Below are 21,695 nucleotides of genomic sequence, written 5' to 3'. Positions count from 1 at the left end.
GTTTAACAATCGAAAATTAATGTAATTTGCCACATATAATGCATTGCAAGCAAGGCAGATATGTCCACTAACACTTTTTTGTTAATTCAGTACTGGGGATTGAATCCAGGGGCACTCTATCACTGAGGTATATCTCTAATCTTTTTTATACTTTGAGACAAGGTATTGTGAAATGCCAAGGCTGGCCTCAAATCTTCCTGCCTCAGCCTCCCAATTAGCTGGGATTACAGGCTTGTGTCACTGTTTCTGGTTGATTTTAATCTTATTTACTTATTATTTTTTTAATTTTGGTACTTGGCATTGAACCCAGGGATGATTTACCACTGAGCTACATCACTAGTCCTTTTTATTTTGAGACAGGAGGTCTTACTAAATTGCTGAGGCTAGCCTCAAACTAGCAATCCTCCTGCCTTAGCCTCCGAGTTGCTGAATTATAGGTATGCTCTACAATGCCAGGCTTATTTTAACCATTTTTAAATATGACGTTGAGTTAAGGGTCACGGTTCATTATTTGCATATAGAGACCCAATTGTTTGTTGAAAAGATTTCCCTCTGCCCATTGAATCACCTTAGAAAATATCTTTTCCTCATAAGGACATGTAAGGAAGGGAGAAAGGTAAAGCAATTCCTTAATGGTTTAAGCTAAATGGATTCTTCACCAGCCAAAACCTCGATAGCCGTTAGAATGTTAATAAATTAGTCCATAGATAACCAAACCCTGTTCTATTAAATAAGTCTTATTAACATTATAAAAGAGACATGCTAGATATGAAAGATAGTAAAAGAACAAACTAAAACAATACTAAGACATTTCTAGTAGCAATAATAATGAAGAAACATCTCATTACATCTGCTATCTTACCAGATTTCCTTTTTTCAGATAATTTGCTTGGTGTCTTGAAATTATCAGTTCCTTCCATTGTAACAACCTCTCTAGGTCCTATGATAAAAATAATGTTACACTGCAGTCACAAAGAGTACAACTTTCATTGATGTAGAAAAATTCCTGTAACATCACTCATTTTATAATATGAACATAAAGTCTGAAAACTAAAAAAGACCTCAACAAATATTTAGTCCAATTTTATTTACAATAAGTAAACTGAAAGCCAAAGGTACGGCTGTTACCTGTGTTCACACTATGGGTATTGTGTGTGTGTTGGGGGGGTATTTGTTAATCATAAAATATAAGAACTTGATTAAAGAAACTAATAATGCACTTGATTAAAGAGAACATTAGTTCAAAAAGGTAAAAAGTATGTCCTCCTCTTACATGTCCCAAGTTGTAAACAGTTATCCCATCCAGGAAAACTGTCTATGCAAACAATACTCTTCATAATAGCCACATAGATGATGAATATATAAATGTGGTATATGCACACAAAGGAATATTACTCAGTCATAAAAACAAATAAAGCACTGACATATGCAACATAAATGAACCTTGAAAAACATCAAGCTTGGGGCTGGGTTTGTGGCTCAGTGGTAGAGCGTGCACCTTGCACATGTGAGGCACTGAGTTCAATCCTCAGCACCACATAAAAATAAATAAAGGTATTGTATCCATCTAATATTAAAAAAAATATTTAAAAACAATCATGCTAAGTGAAAGAAAGTGCACACAAAAGGCCACATATTTGGACACGATGATCCCACGCACAGAAAATATCCTGATTTCCAGATGAGCAGACTATGGTTAAAAATAAGTCCAAAATGGCTCCATTTTCTCGAATGAGCACCTGGAGAAAATAGGAGCACCAGAAATAGAGAATAAAAGCTCACCTTTACATGCCACACTGGACAACTAGGTGAAAATGTGAAATATATGGACATATTTGTGTACATAGGATATATACCTGGAATCCAATAGCTGAAGACAAAACATTTGTGGGATACCAGCACAGAGGTGGCACTAAAGGCAAGCGAGTAGGTGAGACCACCCAGGACATCAGTGTAAAAAAAGGCCACCAGTGCAGGCCCTAGGCAAGTCGAGGGACCCGGGAAGTCTCACTGCCAAATAAAAACCACTTGATTTAAATACAAATAATTTCATTATTTTCTAGAGACACAGGAGAACTCAGTCACACCTTCCGTACTTAAGGCTATTTGCACCTAAATATACTGTGTCTCTTCCATTCACAGTTGTCTGACTAATCCCAGCAGCTCCAGAGGCTGAGGCAGGAGGATCGCGAGTTCTAAGCCAGCCTCAGCAAAAGCAAGGCCCTAAGCAACTCAGTGAGACCCCGTCTCTAAATAAAATACAAAACTGGGCTGGGGATGGGGCTCAGGGTTCGAGTGCCCCGAGTTCGATCCCACCCCCCAAAAAACCACTGTGGCTCTTTTAGAAGGCGACACATAGGAAACGGCGGTACCAGGGCTGCGGGGAACCCGTTCTCCGTGGGGTGCTCTGAAGCAGCTGTGCGGGGAAGTCCACGGGGCTCGCTCGTCAACAGGCCTGCTGGCTCGGACGCCCGCTCCCGTGGGCCCCGCACGGCTGCCCGCGCACCGCCCGCCAAGCTCNCACGCAGCCAAGTGGAGGAAGAAAGCGCCCACCCGGCAGCCGAGCAGCGCTTACGGGGTAAGGACCGGCGCAGACGCGCAGGTGGCTCTGCAGTCCGCACCGCGCCGCTCCCCTCGGCCGGACGGGGAACTGCCGTTGCGTTTTGACCGCTCGTCGCTTTGAAAAGGCCGCGCGCGGCCCAGAACTACGGAGGGCGCGAGGGACAAAACGCGCCGACCTCGCCCGTGTACCGACTGAGGAACGGGAGGAAGGGAAACGCCGGAAAGGACAGACTGATGTTAAGCCACTGTCCTTAGTGTTTGGAAGGTTGCAGCTGTTCCTCAATCGCAAACGTTAGGTCTGGACTCAGAGTAACAGCCATTTTTGGCTGAGAATAAAAATAAATATTTAGTAGTTCTGCTAACTCTTGTGATTACCAAATTCAGTTCAACATTCACTCACTTATTCAACATATATTTACCCAGGTACTCACTATGTGCCAGGTGTGCACTGACTCTCCATTCCTAGGGTGATTCGTGGTTGTCACTACAAAAGACAGAAAGATGGTGAACTCACAGAATTCTCCCCGTCCTGGAAGGGGTTAAAGTCTATGAGGGTGAAAGATGGGAAGTGTCCTAAGAAAAGAAAACACACACACACACACACACACACACACATGCCATATTACAAAAGAGATTAGAGTCCTTTTGTAAGGGGAGACCAGTGTGCTCCAAGTTCAAAAGAGTGTGACCTCTTCCCTTTGGTAGAAATCAACTCACTCTAGGTCTAGAAAGAGGATTGCTTGTTTCCTAAGATTTTATCACATAGTGACAAGACATGTATTTATTCGTGTGCTTGTGTACATTTGAACACGTGCATGCACACAGCACTACCTTTTTTACTTCTGACCTTCAGAAAGTTTCCCAGTCCATTTTGAGGCATGTTTTATAATTAGAGATAGACCATTCTATCTGTAAGTGGGTGAGAACCTGTAAGAAACAGATGCTCTTCGTGTACCTTCATCTATCATCCCGAATTACAATTTGTGGGGAGGGTGGCTACTGGGGATTGAACCCAAGGGCGCTCAACCACTGAGCCATATCCCCAGCCCTTTTTTTATTTCACAATTTTTTTAAGTGGGAAGAGAAGCTTAATTTGTGCCAGATCAATCAAGAAGAATTTATTGATTATTCCATGTTCTGTGTTGTTAAACAACTGTTGGGGGTGGAGGGAAGAGAGGCAGCAAGGAGACTAACAGGGTACCCAGTGAATGAGCTGTGGCATGTTTGCTCCCCCACCCACTCCAGCTACTTAAAATAAATGGAAGTCATTCAGAGACTCTCGCTCAGCTTCCTCCCTTCAAAAGTCATATCCACTGCATCTGTTACCTTCCTTCTCAGCCTCAGGAGAAAAGTTCCTTCCTCCTGCCTAAGGGGATTCTTCAAGACACAGCCCTACCTTTCCCATACTACATCCAAATCACTCCTGTCACCTAAGACTTTGCCTTCACCCCCTTTAATGGTTCTTTTTCTTCTAAATCAAACCACATGTACTGGACAGTGGCACATGCCTGAAATCCCAACAACTCAGGAGGCTGAGGCAGGAGGATTGCACATTCAAAGCCAGAGTCAGCAATTTAGAAAGGCCCTAAGCAACTTAGACCCTGTCCCAAAATAAAAAGTAAAAAGGGCTGGGGATGTGGCTCTGGGTTCAATCCCCAATACAAAAAGAAAAAAGAAAAAACTCAAACAACAGTAACTGTCATGAGTGTGCTATACCATTAACATAAATGAAACACTTTGGTGTCTTTCCACAATGTCAGAATTTATTGAATAATATTATGGTTTGGATGTGAAGTGTCCCTGCAAAAGCTCAAGTGTGAGACAATGCAAGAAAGTTCAAAGGAGAAATTATTGGATTGTGAGAGTCTTAACCCAATCAGGGAATTGCTGTCTGATGGGATTAATTGAGTGGTGACTGGAGGCAGGTGGGGTGTGGCTGGAGGAGGTGGGGGCATTGGAAGTGGCTTTGGGGTATATATTTGTATCTGGTGAGTCAAGTCTCTTCTCTCCCCACCCTACCCCCTCCTCCTCCTCCTCTGTTCTCCACTCTTACTCTCTCTCTCTCTCTCTCTCTCTCTCTCTCTCTCTCTTTCTGATCATCATATGAGCTGCTTCCCTTTTCCACACTCTTCTGCAAGGAATGGAGCCTGCTGTCAGTGGATTGAGACCTCTGAAACCGCTGTCAGTGGATTGAGACCTCTGAAACCGCTGTCAGTGGATTGAGACCTCTGAAACCGCTGTCAGTGGATTGAGACCTCTGAAACCGCTGTCAGTGGATTGAGACCTCTGAAACCGCTGTCAGTGGATTGAGACCTCTGAAACCGTGAGCCCTCAAATAAACTTTTCCTCCTCTACAGATGTGCTGGTTGGGTCATTTAGTCACAGATTGAAAAAGCTATATTTGAAAACAAATCACAGTAAATTCACGTCATAGCATTTTCATCAGGCAGGTCACTAAATACTTGTGGGCCACCTGGTCATCATAAGCTGGGCAAACACGAGTTCCTTTATTCTAATCTTAATTTCTAATATCTGTAACACTCAAGTCACACATACTCCAAATAATGAGATATAAATAGGTCACAGAAAGTCAAAGCAGCCACAGGGTTTCAGGATGCTGCGTCCAAGAGCACAGGTCTGAGATGTGGAGGCAGAGTCAGAGTCACTGTGGGTGGTCAGATAAGGATCTGAACCTACAGAGTTGTCAAAGCAGAAGGTCCAGATGAGCAGCAGTTTCTGTTTCAGAGCGTCCACTCAGGTTTAAGCTGGGAGGTGGCCTTGTGTGGTCGTCATAGGCGGGAGAACCACATTTTGCTGAAGCACAGTGGAGACAGGAAATTGGAAGTTCATCACTGCGTCAACTTTCACAGGCGAGGCCCATAATGAGGGACCTGATGACAAGGTCAAGGTACTGAAACTGGACTTGAAAATCAGACTCAGGTCCTTGTTTCCCCAGTGTTGAAGATTAAAACCCAAGAAACACTCAGGCAAGAAAACAAGTTTTATTTAAAGGCTAGAAGAGAGAGAGAGAGACTCCTCCAGGGAAAAGGGGCTCCAGAGCTGGTGCCCAAGGGAGTGAGGGCGTCTTGCCCCTTATTGATATCACCCCTCCTCCTACTCTGCCTATGTGACCAAAAGTGACCAAAAGGGCAGGAAGAAAGCCATTTGGGGGTGATTGCTTGTGTTAGAAAGTGTGATCCTTCCCCTCCGCCAGAGGCTGTTAGCAACCTAACGGGTTATGGGGAGTGCCATCCACCTGTCCTTTGCCCTGGTTTCAGACCATGTTAAGTCTTGGTGGGGGAGGCTTCTCCCTTTATGGGTCTCCAATGAGGGTTCTCATCAGGTAAGGTTGATAAGCTCCTGTGTCTGGCATTCCTGATATGATGTGGGATATCCACATGTCCAGGTACTCCTTGATTTAGTTGGATAAGTTGGCACATATAAGTTATTTATCAATTTATGCCTTTGGTGGTGCCAGGCAGATAGTAATTGTTTACTTGTAAAAACGAGATATGGAGTCATTCTACTTTGGCACCTGTAGTCAAAATGGAGTAATTTAGGGCAAACTAATGCTTTACAAAATGGAGTGACTTAGGTTTAGGCACAGACTGAAAGCTGCTGTTCTGTACACCCAAGAGTAATTCAGTGGAGGGCATGGGCCGCTCTCCAGAGTAACAGTGACAGCAAACAGTATTTCTAAGTGTCAGGCATTGTTCCAAGTGTTGTATATTTTTGGGGATGCAAATCAAGTCAAGATGCGCCTGGCACTTTGCCAGGAGGAGTGGTTTGTGAAGTAATGCCAGCGAGCCATTAAGATGATGAGGATTTCTTAATGACTGACTGCTGTATCTAGATGATGTTAATTAAGTTAAGCTGTGTGTAATTAGTTGGGTATATGTACCTCTGCTGTCCCGCAGAGAAGCGGCTCCTGCTACCTCGGGTGCCCGCTACTTTGAGTTCTCAGTTCCTGCTGAGTTCACTCGCAATAAAGTAGTTCCTGCTTCAGCCTTCAAGTTGCTTGTCACCTCTCGGTTATTTTGCCCGGTCGGACTTAGGCAGCCCAGCTGGACTAAGGCAGTATATGTATTGACATATTTAATCCTCACAACTCTAATTATTATGGTTATTACACCTCATTTTTCAAATGAAGAAACTAACTGGGGCACAAAAATTTAAGCAATTTGCCTAAAGCCATAGAACTCATAATTGATAAACAGGATTCAAATCCATGTTGAGGTTAGACTCCGGCTTTAACAAATATGCTCACAATATCTTCCGTCTTAGATGTGTGTGTACCCCCTCCCACCTCAAGCCTCCCATTTTTGGGTCACCCTTTTCCAGACAGAGGAACATAATGTCTCATCCCACCTTCCCTCTAGACTCATTCTAATTTTTTATGAAGGTATAATATTATAGAACTCGGCATCTTTTCTTTAAATGTCTAAAATGTCCTATATGTTTTATTAAGTCTTACATTTTTACAAGCCCTCTATGTTCTGCTCTTACTGGTAGTAAAATCGTGTCTGAAGCCAGAGCCTGAACGCTTCTTAATTAACCATTGCTTGTGAAAAGAAACCCTAGAGACACAGGCTTATTGACACAGGTGTAAGATGAGGCCAAAAGTATGCAGGAGATTGAAGGCCCTTGCATAAGAAGCATAGCCATCCTGTTCTCCGTTTTAGAACCCTCCAGAGACAATCCTAGGAATATCTGACCTTCACAAGTTTAATGTTATCACCTGAAAAATGTAACTGTTAATCTCCACATCTTACACACTACCCAATTGTCATGGGAAATAGCTTCCAACCTGGATTAGTTCTTTCTTTCAGTATTCAAAGGCCTATGTTAGAAAAAGCTAATGCTGACCAACCTTCCTTCCTTCCTTCCTTCCTTCCTTCCTTCTTCCTTCCTTCCGCAGTATTGGGGATTGAACTCAGGGATGCTTTACCCCTGAGCTACAACCCCTTGCCCTTTCTGTTTTCTATTTTGAGACAAGGTCTTGCTAAATTGCCCAGGATGGCCTTGAACTTGAGATCCTCCTGCCTCAGCCTCTGGAGTTGCTACGATCACAGACATGTGCCACCACACTCAGCATCTAACTCTGTATTTGACTCTTGGCTGATTGGGCCCAAGGGCTCATTGGCGTTATCACCTTTGTATGATATAAATTCTATCTTCTGCTCCATTGAGGGCCTTACCTTTTTGAATTTCAAGGACTTAGTTGTTGTTGTTGTTACTGGGGATTGAACTCAGGGGTGCTTTGCCACTGAGCCAACATCCCCAGCCCTTTTCACTTTTTTATTTTGAGACATGGCCTCACTAAGTGGTTGAGGCTGGCCTGGGAAATTGCAATCCTCTTGCCTCAACCTCTGGAGTCACTGGAATTACAGGTATGTGCCACCAAGCCTTAGTTTTGGGATTATAGGTATGTGCCACCAAGGCTTAGTTCTGAAGTTTTTTTTTTTTTCTCTCTCTTTACTACTATTGCATCCCAATTCTCTTTAAGGTAATATGGATGCTGATTGGCTACAAGAATGGTGGGAACATTTAGGAAAGAAATGAAAAATAAAAATTTAACTTTTTATCTTATAACATCTGTATATCCAACTAGTCAACTTGACATATTCCCTCTGGTGCCACCAGGTCCCTGGGCGAGGGCTCCTGAGCCTCCTCATGATGCCGCTCCTCTGGGTGCTGTCCTTGTCTTTGTCCTCTCATCCCCAGCACCCGAGCTGAGGCTTCACCCACCTCCCCCCATCCCCATCTGACCCTCTTCCTCCTCATCCCTCCCTTGCTCTCCATCCTCCTGCCGTGGACCATGAAGCCTCTTGACTCCCACAGCCTGCACCTGCCTCAGCCCTCCTCCCCCCCCCCCCCATGGCCATGTCCACCTGCTGCCTGGTTCACCTCCCTGTTTGTACATCTCATCCTGTCGCCCTCCTCCACTGCTTGAAACCCTTCAGGGATCCTCATACTTCGGGGTAAGATCTCCTCCTTTATGTCCTGAGCCTGAGTGTCTCTAGCCCTGGTCCATCCCGTGTAGACTGGTCTCTGGCTGGACAGGTTCAGGTAGTACTAGAGGGCTCACGTTTCCTCAGATGTCCAGCACAGGCACCCACCCTCCCTTCTGCTGAGAGAGCCCTCTGTACCCTCTTCTGCGCTGGGTCACCATCCTGTCACCCTTCAATGCTCAGTCAGGTGCCACCCACTCCTGGGAGCCCTCCGTCCTCCTCCCCGTCTGGGCAGCTCCTCAGTCCTCTAGAGCGCCTTCCGGTGCTCCAGGCCCAGCACACATCCCGAAGCACTGGAATTATCCTTCTGTCTTCCTGATACAGGGTCAGTTCGAGGTCCCTCTTCTGCATTCCTACGGGAGTGCTCAGAAATAAATGGGTGAATAAAAAAGACGGGTACCATGCCAGTTGGCCTGGGAAGAGTTACTGAGCTGAAAATGTAATATCTTATGGTTCCTAAAACCAGGGTTTGCTAACTGCTGTGGACTGAATTATTTCCTCCACCCTCCAAAAGAAGTTTATTTTTTCAATCCCTAACCCCTACTGCGATGGTATTTGGAGATGAGAATTTAGGAAAGTAATTAGGTTTGAATGAGGTCATGAGGGTGGAGCCCTGGTCCAATGGGATTAATGTCCTTCAAAGAAGAAACACCAGCCAATTCTCTGACACCAGCTGGGTGTCCCATGGTTCAATTCAATCCTGACGTCAATCAGAGTTAGCACAGACCCCGCAGGTTAAGGGCTCAGTCCCCAGGACTGCCCCTCACATCAAAGGACAATCAAAAGTAGGAGCCCCAGGTTACTCATAACTTGTGCCCAACTTGGGTACAAATCAGAACTTCCCAGGACTATGTCCACAGGTTTGATGATTGGCTGGAGAGCTCACTGGACATGGAGTTAGGGTGCATCACCCTCCTGGCGTGTGAATGTGTTCACTGACCAGTATGCTTCCCGAACCCCATCTTTTGGAGATTTCTATGGAAGCTTAATCACATGGCATAACCAATTATTAACTCCGTTGCCAGCCGCTCTCTCCTCTCCAAAGATGGGGAGTGGGCTGAAAGGTCGATACTTCTAATCATGACTTGATCTTTCTGGTGACCAACTCTCATGCAGTAGCCCACCAAAGGTCACCCCGGGAGAAGAGCAGACACTCCTATCACCCAGGAAGTTCCAAGGGTTAGAACCAGGCATCTGGGGGAGAGAAGCAGCTGGGGCCCTGGAGCAGAGCAGAGGGGGCTGGAAAATCCTCACACACACACACACACACACACAAGGCCGCCTGCTGGAAGGCTGGGCTCCATCGCCTTGGCTCGTCCTTGGTGGCTAAAGGTTTCCACTCGCAGCCTTCTGATTTTTCCTACCAAAGTGAAATTAGTTGGTTCTGGGAATATGGGGCTTGAAAAACAAGAAGTGCTTTGGAAAATGTGCTGGGATCCGAGATGCCTGTAATTGATGAGTTCCTGCCTCTACCGTGGTCCAGAGAACTGAAGATATGACGGGGAATCCAAACCCTCCCTGGGGGAAGATGCCTACCGCATGCCTAACAAAGCCGAGTCCCCTGTGATTGTGTAAGACTCTGGGCTGGCCCTCACATCTGGCCACAATCTCAGCACCCTGACGTTGTTTTGCTCCACAGTGTCCTTTGCTTTCTAACTCAGCCAGGAAAAAAAAAAAAAAAGTCTTGATTCTCAACTTTTTAGGGTGAATCAATATTATGATTAATAGGAAAGAATTTGTGGTGGTTTGCATTTTAACTATTCAGTACCCACTTGGAATATAATGGGTGGCCAGGGGCTTATAGGAGTGGAAGTCCTTCTGTTTACAGGGCACAGTTTGAAATCATCCCGCCATCAGGCAACAGCATTCACTGAACATATTGTATGAAGAGAAATAAACAGGGCTCAGTTGGTAGAGTGCTTGCCTTTCATGCATAAGGCCTGGGTTCAAACCCCAGCACCACAAGAGAGAGAGAAATAAAGAGAATCTTCCTAGGACATATGAAAACCTTTGCTTTGGACCCTTTTCCCAAGGAAGATGGTGAAATGGAGAAGCTGTTTGGGTCGTATGTACAGATACTGGGACCAGAGGTCAAGAACCGACTGTGGAGTGGTCCTTGGGCTTTGGGTGTGATGCCTAAGATTAGAGCAGTTACCCCATCACAGAAATGGAGTTCAGAGAGGCAGAGAGCAACTAGAGCAAGTTTATCTCAGGGCAAGAGAAGGTGAAGAATGCCCCAGAGAGAGGGGCAGGCAGATTCGCTGGGGACTGGAATGATTAGGCCTTGGGCTTGGGAGTGGGAATTAGCACAATCTTTCTGGCTCCTTTTGGGGCCTGGCTTTTTGTGTAGCTGCTGCCCATTTTGCAGAAGCCATATCCCAGCCCTGTGTGAAAATTGTGGGTATGTGTCTGTGTGCTTGGTTTGATTCGCGTTTTCTGGGCTGATGCCGCAGGCAGAAAGTGGCGTAATGGTCAACTGACACTTTGAGGAACTTACAGGCACATGTGCGACCTTGGGAATATGATGACATGTGCCCATTAATCTATGGAGAAGGTAGTTTTAGGCCCCCTTTGTGGAATGTGCTGGGAGGGACAGGTGTGCCACTTGGTGGCTCTGAGTACTGCTTCCCTTCATAAAATGGATTTATTCCATAGGCCAACCCACACAAGGGGAGGGGGGAATTTATGTTCTTAGAGTGTTGCCTGTGGGTATTGAGTCCTGGGTCAACTGCTGGACAGAGCCCCCCTGCCCCACCCCTGCTTTTTTTTTTTTTTTTTAGCACTGGGGTTTGAACCCAGGGATGCTTAACCGCTAAGCTACATCCTCAATATTTTGAGACAGGATCTTACAGGCATATGCCATAGCACCCAGCTCCTCCCCTTCCTGCTCATCTCTGCTGACTGTCTACACCAACAGGACCACACACTAGAACCCAGGAAGCACAGCCAGAAACAAAAAACCCAGTGCTGGTTGCCACCAGACCTCTTCCAGCAACAGGTACCCAGTCCTTTGAAATGACTGTTCCTCAGGCATTGTGAAGGACTAAGCTATGGTTTGAGTATCCCCACTGGTGAAATTCCTGGTGACATTTAATTCCCACTGTGAGACATTAAGAGAATGGACACTCAGTCCAACCCTAGTGCTCAGAGTAGGGCCTTGTGGGCGGAGATTTGGATTAGATAAGGTGGGGCTCCCATTATTGAGGGCTGGTAGCTTAATAGGAAAGGGAGAGACCAGAACACACATATACTCATTATGTCCCACCAGGTGATGCTTGTGCCACCTCCAGACTTTGCCAGCAAGAAGGCCATCACCAGATCAGCCCCTCCACCATGGGCCAGAACCCTGAGCCAAAATCAGTCTCTTTCCCTTATAACTTACCCAGTCTGTGGTGGTGTTATCAGATGTCAGGTGCAGGCTCAGACCCGGGGAAGCAGATTCGGGATCCCAGCAGTGGAAGAAGATGCAAGAGGCACTTGGGATAGTAGACGTTCTTTATTCAGAGTGGCACAGCCCCAGCCTCCAGCTCCAGCTTCGTTTACCCCCAGTTAATGCCATTTAGTCCTTCCATTGACCTTTTCTCCATGCAGGCCAAACAAAGAAGGCACATTAAACCAACAGGTTACATAAGAGGGCGCATGCTTACAAGCAAATGTTTATGACCTTCAGTACCTACGCTGAATCAGGGTGACTAAAACAGCCCGCCAGAAGCCTCCCTAAGGGAGCCTAACTATAGCCATTTTGGGGCCTGCCCAAATCAGCAATGAAAACTAGATTAATACAGAACAGGTGGGGCATTAGAAGGGAGGAATTCCCCAAATCTCAGGGCTTATGCTCCTTCACGTACCTTTAATAGTCTCAGCACTAATTCAGTAAACCTCAGTCAAAAATAGACCTAAGTTACAAGAATAGCTTATTAAATGCCTACTATAGTGAAAGGAAGTTCTTTCTTTTTTTAAATTGCAAACCCAAAGGAGGTGGACTTTGATGAGACTCTTTCCTGTGAGGGGGAGGAGGGATGGCATTTCCAGAATTGCTCGTAAAAATTCCAAAAGTGGGTGACCTCATTTGCTCCCTCTGTCAATATCGTATTCATTTACTATTCATTAAACAAACAATCCCCAGCTAGGTGCAGGAGTATTTGGGGGCGGGGGGTGCGGAGGCAGATTTTTTTTTTTTTTTAAAAAACCTCTGTCTTTGGGGAACATACAGACACACTAGTTAACAAATAGACACAATACAACATGGTAAGTACATAGTGCTTGGGGGTGGAGGAAGATTTCATTAAGTTGGGTCTTGGAACTGAAAACAAGTTTCAGGATGGTCCTGATTGTGGGAGGGGACGAGCTCACTAGGCAAGAGGACACACCTGTAGAGGTGTGAGAATGGATGCATAGTCTTAGAACAGTCAAGAGCTGAGAAAAGTGACCTGGGAAACAGGGAGCCTCCAACTCATGGACTTCTCCAGCGGGTTTTGTTTTTTGGGTCTTAGGAAGCCAAAGGATGAACCAGGAGACTGGCACAATCAGAACCATGTGTTAGATGGAAAAGCCTCCTCCGGATTGTTGGAGAGAACAGGCAGTGGGAAATGGTGATAATCCAGGTGAGTGATCCCGAGACCTTGAGCTGGCCAGTGGCATGGGTTGGAAAGGACACAACTCCGCAGAGAAATTTTTACAGGGTGGACACCACTGTAGGGTGAGGTGACTAAAGGCCCAACATAACAAAAGGAGGTGGATGCTTCAAGAGTCTTGGAACAGGATCAAAATAGAAAGACCCAAAGAGACATTGTTCCCTGTAGCAGGGACAGGCAGAGACCTGGAAGGCAAGGAGGCTAGGAAAAGCACTTGCCAAATGGGAATAGGTCTGAGTTAGCATTGTGGTTTAGGCCTAAAAATCTAATGGGACATAGTTTAAAATTCAAGGCTGGATCGTGGCCCAGGGGATGCATTTTTGCATCTTCTGAAAAAAATTTTTTTTTTCTTTTAAGACCATTTCAAAACATGTGCTACTGTAATCCTGGTGGCTTGGGAGACTTAGTGAGGCACTAAGCAACTCAGTGAGACCCTGTCTCTAAATAAAATACAAAATAGGGCTGGGGATGTGTCTCAGTGGCCAAGTGCCCCTGAGTTCAATCCCCAGTACAAAAAAAAAAAAAAGTGCTATATTTATTTAATCTGAACATAGCCAAAATTCACACGCAATGAAATGCACGAATTTTGTGTGTACCATTGATAAGTTTGATTTATAGGCATAACATACCCATATATACACAGCCCCTTTGTATGTACAGCAAATATTTTCTCCTAGTCTGTGAGTTTTCTTGACGAATATAAGTTTTAAATTTTGATGAAGCCTAATTTAACAATTTTTCTTGGTTAGTGCTTTTCCAAAGAAACTTTTTCTTAGAGCAGTTTTGGGTTCACAGAAAGTAGTTTCCGGGCTGGGGTTGTGGCTCAGTGGTAGAGCACTCGCCTAGCATGCATGAGGCACTGGGTTCAATCCTTAGCACCACATAAAGTAAAATAAAGACGTTGAGTTCACCTATAACTAAAAATTAAACTAATAAAAAAAAAAGAAAGTAGTTTGTACCTACTTCCTGCCCCCACACATATATAGCCTCCCCCATTATCTACATCCCCCACCAGAGTGATGTGTTTGTCACAACTGACGAACCTATGTTGACACCTCGTTATCACCCAGAGGCCCTAGTTTACATCAGGGGTCACTCTGTCTTCCACAGTCCATGAGCTTGAACAATGTACTCTGATATGTATACACCATCTCAGTATCACACAGAGTATTTTCACTGCCTTAAATGTTCCATGTTGCACCTATTCTTCCCTCCCTTATCCCTAATTGCGGGCAACCACTGATCCTTTCACTGTCTCCATGGTTTTGCCATTTCCAGAATAGCATATGGAATCATGCCAGTGCGGAGCCTTTCACATAGGCTTCTTTCTCATAGTAATATGCTGTGAGATTCCTCCATGACTTTTCATGGCTTGATAGTGCATTTCTTTTTACTCCTAAATAATATCCATTTTCTGAATGGACTGCAGTTTGTTTATCCATTCACCTTTTGAAGGGCATCTTGATTGCTTCCATGTTTTAGCAAGTATGAATAGAGCAGCTGCAAATTTCATGTGGAGGTTTCTATGTGGAGTTTTTAACTCCTTTGTGTAAATCTAGGGATCTAAAAAGTCATTGCCATACCTGAGGTCATCTGGGTTTCCTCCTATGTTATCTTGTAGGAGTCTTATAGTTTTTGCATTTGACATTGAGGTCTATGATCCATTCTGAGTTAATTTTTGTAAAGGGCATAAGATCTACATAGGTTAATCTTTTATTTGTTCACATATGGGATTCCCAGGTGGTCTAGCACTGTTGAAAAGCCCATCTTTTCTCCGTTGTATTTCATTTGCTCCTTTGTCAAAGATCAGTTGACATATGTATTTGGACTGCTTCTGTGCTCTGTTCAGCTCGTTTGATCTGTTTCTCTGTTTTGCACGGATCCCACACTGTCTGGATGACTGCAGTTTTACAGTAAGTCTTGGAGTTGGGTAGAGTCAGCCTTCCAACTTCGTCCTTACTGGTCATGTCATCTGTGACGAAGACAGTCTTATCTTGATTATGTCTTTCCTTCTACTTGGTTTGGCTTTAATTTGCTTTCTTCCCACTAGCTTCTTAAGGCAGATTTAGATCATTGATTTTAAACCTTTCTATCTTTTTCATTTTCTCCTCCCCCTTGCCCCCAGTATTAGGGATTGAACCTAGGGGTGCTCTACAACTGAGCTACACCATCAGATCTTTTACAATTTAAGACAGAGTCTCATTAAGTTGCTGCGGCTGGCCTTGAATCTGCCATGCTCCTGCCTCCGTCTCTCAAGTAACTGGGATGGCAGGCATGTGCCACTTTGCTCAGCTTAAACCATTTTTCTCTTATAAATTCAAACCTATACATTCCCTGTATGTATTAGCTTAGCTGCATCACGTATTTTGACATATTTAATTTTTGTTATATTTTAATTCAGATTATTTTCTATTTCTCTTGTGTTTTGGTCTGGCTACTCACAAGGATGGTTTTTAATTTTCAAATATTTGGGGGTTTTTTTGTTTTTGGATGCCATAGTATTGGCAATTTCTTTTTTTCTTTTTATTTTTAAAGTTATTGATGGACCTTTATTTTATTCATTTATTTATATGCTGAGAATCGAACCCAGTGCCTCACACATGCTAAGCAAGTGCTCTACCATTGAGCGCAACCCCAGCCCAGTATTGGCGATTTCTAATTTAATCTCACTTGGTCAGAGAACATACTCTTTAAAATTTTTAAACATTGATTTCAAAATTTATTGAGATTTATTTTTATCTTTCAACACTTGGTCTATATTAGAGAAATTTCTAACATGTGCAAGCATAGAAATGTTATATTCTGCAATTTGGAGTTGATTACCCTATAAATGTCAATCAGATTAAGTTGGTTGATAGTATTGTTCTATATAGAGACTAGCTTAAAGAGTGTCTTCCTTGTTCTTGTTGATTTTTCTACTTATTTAAGTAGAAAAATTTAATTGCTTAGAGAAAAGTGTTGAAGTCTCTTATTACAATTCTATATTTGTCTAAGTTCTGTTAGATTTATGTGTTCTAATGTTCTTAGATAATGTTGTTAGATATATACACAATTATGAATGTTAGGACTTTCTGATTAATTAATTTTTAAGGAATTATTACATAGTTCTCATTGTCTCTAATGATATTCCTTTTTGAAGTTTACTATTGAATTAATAAGGCTATAGCAGTCTTATGCTTACTACTCTAACTTGTAAGCTATACATGTCTTTATTCTGCAAGTCCTTTCATTAATTCAGTTTGGCACTCTAATCTTTTGGATTAGAACGTGTGATCCATTTGCAGTTATTATTATTTATTTTTGCAGTGCTAGAGGTTGACCTATGCATGCTGGGTAAGTGCTCTACCACTGAGTTACATCTCTAGACCCTCAGTTAAGATTGGAGTCTAACATCTGGCTGTGTCCATTTTTGTCCCATATGTTTTTTGTTCCTCCTTTCCATTTTTGCATTAATCAAATACTTATTAGCATTCCATTTTAAATCCTCCATTGGATTTTTAGCTATTTTTCAAAAGTGGTCAGTAGAGGAATTATAACATGCATCCTCAACTTGTCAGAGCTGACTATAGAATTAATATTGTGTTGTCACATAAAATATAAGAACTTATCAATGATGCAATTTCATTTTCTTCCTCATTCACTCCCCCACCCTCAAACCCTCAGTTTTAATAACTGGTTAAGGCCTTTGTTTGCCAATTCCAACATCAGGTTCATCTCAGGACTGTTTTTAGCGACTGCTTTTTCTGTTCATTTTAGACCACATTTCTCTGCCTCTTCACATGTCTAGTAGTTCTGGACCACTGACCCTGGAAAGACACCTTTTAGTGAGTCTGGATTGTATTTCCTCCTTTTAAGTTTTGTTCTGGGAGGCAGTTCCAATTACTGGAGGATCCTCTTTGTGCTGTCAGACTTGGAGTCATGCTATGTGAAGGCAGGTCCGTTTGGTTTTGCTCTTAAGGTGCTGCCCTTACTTTCAGGCATTGTCCTTCTAACTAAAAATAGTTGGAAGATGGGGGATGGGAAGAGCACATGGATACGTTAAGATGAGAGTGTTAGGTACTAATACCACCTTACTGGGAATTATAGTAGATAATGCCTAAAAAGTCAGTAAATAGCAAATAGATGAAGTAGATACAATTCTTGATGTATTTGAATGCTTGAAGGAGGTTTAAGGTAATGGTAAAGGGTTTGGGGTTTAATTATAGTAAGTGTGCAGAACTAAACAGAAGAATTTGATAATTATTAACGTAATAGTGAGTAAAAGAATGTGCAGGAAATAAAAAGCAATTATTTTCATCTCTGAATACTATCAACATAATATTAAGAGTGAGTTAAACATTTTTAATTGAAACTGTAAATATGCAGAAAAATTGAATGTACAGTGAACTCTGCTACACACTTCACCTGGATGCATGAATTAAAAGAGTTATATTTTTCATAAGGAAACAAATGATGTCTGAACGTCTGCCTTTTTATGATATTGGTTCTTGATGTTCAGCCCCTAGATTCATTAATTTCTGATGGTTATGAAATGATGATATTTTAATATGTCAGTACTTTTGTATTTATTAACTTCAATGACCATTTTGTGACTTAATCATACCACTTATATAAAAAATGCAGAAAAAAATGCTTCATTCTTCTCATTTATTTAAGTTTTCAAGATAATGAATTGATTCCCAATCATCCTCCAAAGAAGTTCACTTATTTTTTTTTAAATATCATTATGAATACAAAGATTTCAACAATTTTTATGGATTTGAACACATTGCAACTATTATCTTTACTGAACCCTTGTGCTGCAATATCTTTGGCTAGTGGGAACGTCTTACACGGCTTTAATAGTTTTTGTAGCTTCCCTTTAAATTCATTTGACAACACATTTCTGGCTCATCTTGTATGTTTCTCACTTCAGACTTGGAATCAAACATTTCTTCAAAAAGCTCCCATGTTTTTCATTTTAAAGTGGGAAACAGTCTTTAAAGGACATAGTCTGAATTCTAGAAGTAATCATTGCTTTGAGTATGGTCACTGTTCTAGATCTAATCATTTTTTAAAATTGATTTAAAAAAATATCAGCGGAATGCATTACAATTCTTTTTACACATATATACCACAATTTTACATATTTCTGTTTGTATATAAAGTATGTTGATAGCCAATTTGTGTCTTCGTACATGTACTTTGTATAGTGATGTCCATCACATTCTACCATCCTTTTTTTTTTTTTTTAGTTTTTTTTTTTTTTTTTTTAATTTTCAGAAGACACAACATCTTTGTTTGTATGTGGTGCTGAGGATCGTACCTGGGCCGCACGCATGCCAGGCGAGCGCGCTACCGCTTGAGCCACATCCCCAGCCCCACATTCCACCATCCTTGCTAATCCCCTGCCCCCTCCCTTTCCCTCCCACCCTAGATCTAATCATTTTTAATGGACTTTCAGCCAATCTCCTGATGTTGTCCACACCTTCATCCTACTTCCAAACTCAGCTACTACCATAGTGCCAAACATTTTAGGAATTCTGTGGCCTTCCCTCTTCATGCTTAAAATTTAGTCCTCTCATGGTTATCAAGTCAGTCACTGCTGTCCATCAGCTTACAACTTTCAAAAATGTCATGCTTCTGTCCCTCCTCCTGTTGGCCCATTCTTACGTTTTTATGCCTGTAAATATGACATTGCCATATTCTTGTTCCACTGTGGGTTTTGGAGGTACTAAAAAATGGGTGTATGCTCAACCTACCTAGTTCTGACAGTCTCTCATGTGTCACGCTATTCATGGTCCAAGTGTAGGCTACATTACTCCATGGTAAGGACTGATGGAGGAGGGTCACCCTCTCCTGGACTTGCTTGTGATGAGATGGTCAGCCTAGGAGGAGTTGTGGCCTAGACATGTTTCTTTCCACCTCAGGGTCTGTCTCTGCCTGGTGTGTTCCCTGGCATCACATGGAGCTTAGCTGGGGGAAGTGGGCCACTGGGGAAATGCCCTGGAAGGGTTTAACTTTGCTCTGCCTTCTCCTTGCTCCCCAGCTGCCATGGGCTGAGCCACTTTCCTCTGCCATGCCCACCTGCCACGATGTTCTGTCTCTCCTTTGACCCAGAGGAATGGAGTGGGCCAACCATGGACTGAGATCTCTGAAACCGTGAGCCAAAACCAACTTTTCCGCCTCTTAGGTGTTCTTGTCGGGTATTTTGGTCAGTGACAAGAAGCTGACCAACACACAGCCTGCTTGACTGTCTGGGCTTTCTGACTTCACCAGCATCAGAGTCCTGCTATGGGTTGGTCTTGTCTGAGTGTATCCCCCAAGGGTTTATGCGCTGGGAGGCTGATCTCCAATATGGCAGTGTTAAGATGGCGGAACCTTTCAGACATGGGTCCTAGTAGAAAGTAAGTAGGTTATGGGACACCATCCTAAGCAGGAATTGATGCAGGACTCTTTGGGACTAGTTTAGTTTCCATGAGACTATGTTGTCATAAGGGAACCTTGCACCTCTCCTGAATGCCTCTTCTGCAAGTGCCACTAGCTCCTCTTGCATAAGTTCCCACCATTGTGATGCTATCTCCTTGAGGCCCTCACCAGAGCTGTACCCTACTTTTCTATCTCCAAAACTATGAGCTCAATACACCTCATTTCTTTGTAGGTTTTCCATCCTCAGGTATTTTGTTGTAGCAACAGACAATGGCCTAACAGGAATCCTGTCTTGGTTATTAACCTTGCTGCAGACTGACTGTCACCAAAACTATACCCAGAACTCTGATTCCCAGGCACTGTTACTGGTCAGCTGTAGGCAGCAACTAAAATCCTCATACTGAGTAAACCCAGAATCTGCTGACTTCTATGGCAGGAAGGCCTTTTCAAACAGGAAGAAAACTTCAGGAAAGGACCATTCTAGCCTGTCTATGAAGCATGGAATATCATCAACCTGCATCTCCTTTTGGCTTGATGGACTCTGATCAGGACTCCCCACTCCAAAGTCCAGATGAGGAGACTTTGCCAGAGTTATGATTTATTTCCAAACACTTTACCTTCTAAAGAAAAACCTCAAAAAAAGGATATTATTTGTTTTGGAAGATATTTTGCTTTGCCCCATTGATCCTCATATTCCAAATAATTTGTGGGAAGAGTGAATTTCTTGATTCCTCTTGTAAAGAGGAAAAAGGAAGAGAAAAATAAAACCTCTTAGAATTCTCTGGAGCAGCCACATGGAATTAAACATGGGAAAGGAGACACCAGCGATACCTCTTATTTACCTCCAGCAGAGGCCACGGAAGGACATCCCGACCTCAGAATCTGCAGTGCCAGCAACGAGTGCAGCCTCTTTTCTCAAATGCAACATACTTTCCACAGAACCTGATTCTCATCTTTGCTGTGGCTGCCTGTGGCCACTCAGTTACTGGAAACCTAATGTGCCAGTTCTCTGCTAAGTGGCTCTGGCAAGGCCTCTGCTAGCATTTAATCACGGTAAGAAGGCTCCCGAGACTTTACTAGTCACATAAGGAATTGTAGAGATATTAGCCTGAGTTGGATGAGGGCCAGGGCAGCTGCTTGGCTCTTCAAGTTCAGAATTTCTCAGAGATATATTATGCTAACAGAAAAGTGTCCTGGGAGTTCAGCCCTAAATCACATTAATAATGAACATAGGTGTTCCTTCATGTACAAAATAGCTGTAGTTCTGAAAACTCTGAGATGTATCCCATTTCCCCGTTCAATATATTATGATTTCAAAGGGCTGAATCTCCATTTATGGCTAAATGTCAGTCTGTGGATTCTTATATTTCAGTTCTTCTCCAAATCTCTTGGACAATTCCTTAATACAAGAAATGTAAATATACTAGGACAGCTATCTAAAGAAGGGTTTATTAAATATTTTGACAAAGTAAACATTCACTCAGTATTTTGATTTTTATATATTACGGGAATTCAGTCTTGGCTTCATCCAAAATGTACAGTCGGGTTTACTTAACCTTCCCAAATGTATTTGCCTGTAATTAATATGCACTACTATAGGGTGGTGGTGCTTTGGCTACTGACTGAGATCAGCACGCCCTTCCTTCTGAAATCAGATTAAAAATATTTGACCATTAAAATAGACACAGTTTATTTTCCATTAAGCACTAAATGTTATCATTTCAACTTAACCTACAGCTCAATTCATTCCAGCGCTTGCTTAGCTGAGATCAGTGTTTCTCAGAGTAGACTGTATAGAGCACTACTCCCCTGCACAATGGTTTTCTTCTATGCCACATAACAAGCTACCACAGTCTTAACAGCTTAAAATAACAAACATTTAGATTTCTACTTCCTTTGTGACAACATGAAGACCAACCAAGTCTCCTGAAAAGCAAACATAACTGGTGAAAATGATCTTTCAAATCCCAGAATTTAAAGTCTCTGGAAATTTTCCTAAGGGTCTATAGCAAATAAAGAAACATTTAGTCAAGAAAATCTAGTAAAACTTGGTTAGAACACTGAGAGTGTGGCATTTGAA

At 42.9% G+C, this 21,695-nt stretch overlaps 1 protein-coding gene across 5 annotated transcripts in view; it reads right to left on the bottom strand.

Annotated features, from left to right (window-relative positions):
• Window positions 1–12,179, bottom strand: part of Pbk (PDZ binding kinase) — a 29,153-nt gene extending 16,974 nt beyond the window's left edge. The window contains exons 1-3 of one of the 5 annotated variants that reach the window (XM_048801518.1): window positions 11,956–12,179; window positions 2,994–3,046; window positions 863–940 (exon numbers count right to left, since the gene is read on the bottom strand). In XM_048801518.1, the coding sequence (XP_048657475.1) occupies window positions 863–920 (58 nt within the window). In that variant the 5' untranslated portion in view covers window positions 921–940; window positions 2,994–3,046; window positions 11,956–12,179. Of the gene's footprint in view, window positions 1–862; window positions 941–2,553; window positions 2,729–2,993; window positions 3,047–11,955 lie in introns of those variants that run through there. The other 4 variants (XM_048801521.1, XM_048801519.1, XM_015499438.2 and 1 more) reach the window with 4 other exon arrangements.
• Between the last annotated feature and the right edge of the window lie 9,516 nt (window positions 12,180–21,695).

Source organism: Marmota marmota, unplaced genomic scaffold (assembly GCF_001458135.2).
Source record: "Marmota marmota marmota unplaced genomic scaffold, marMar, whole genome shotgun sequence".
In the NCBI taxonomy this organism is placed as follows: Eukaryota; Metazoa; Chordata; class Mammalia; order Rodentia; family Sciuridae; genus Marmota; species Marmota marmota.
Note: the sequence above shows the minus strand (reverse complement) of the source record. Positions and strands in the feature narration are given on the sequence as shown.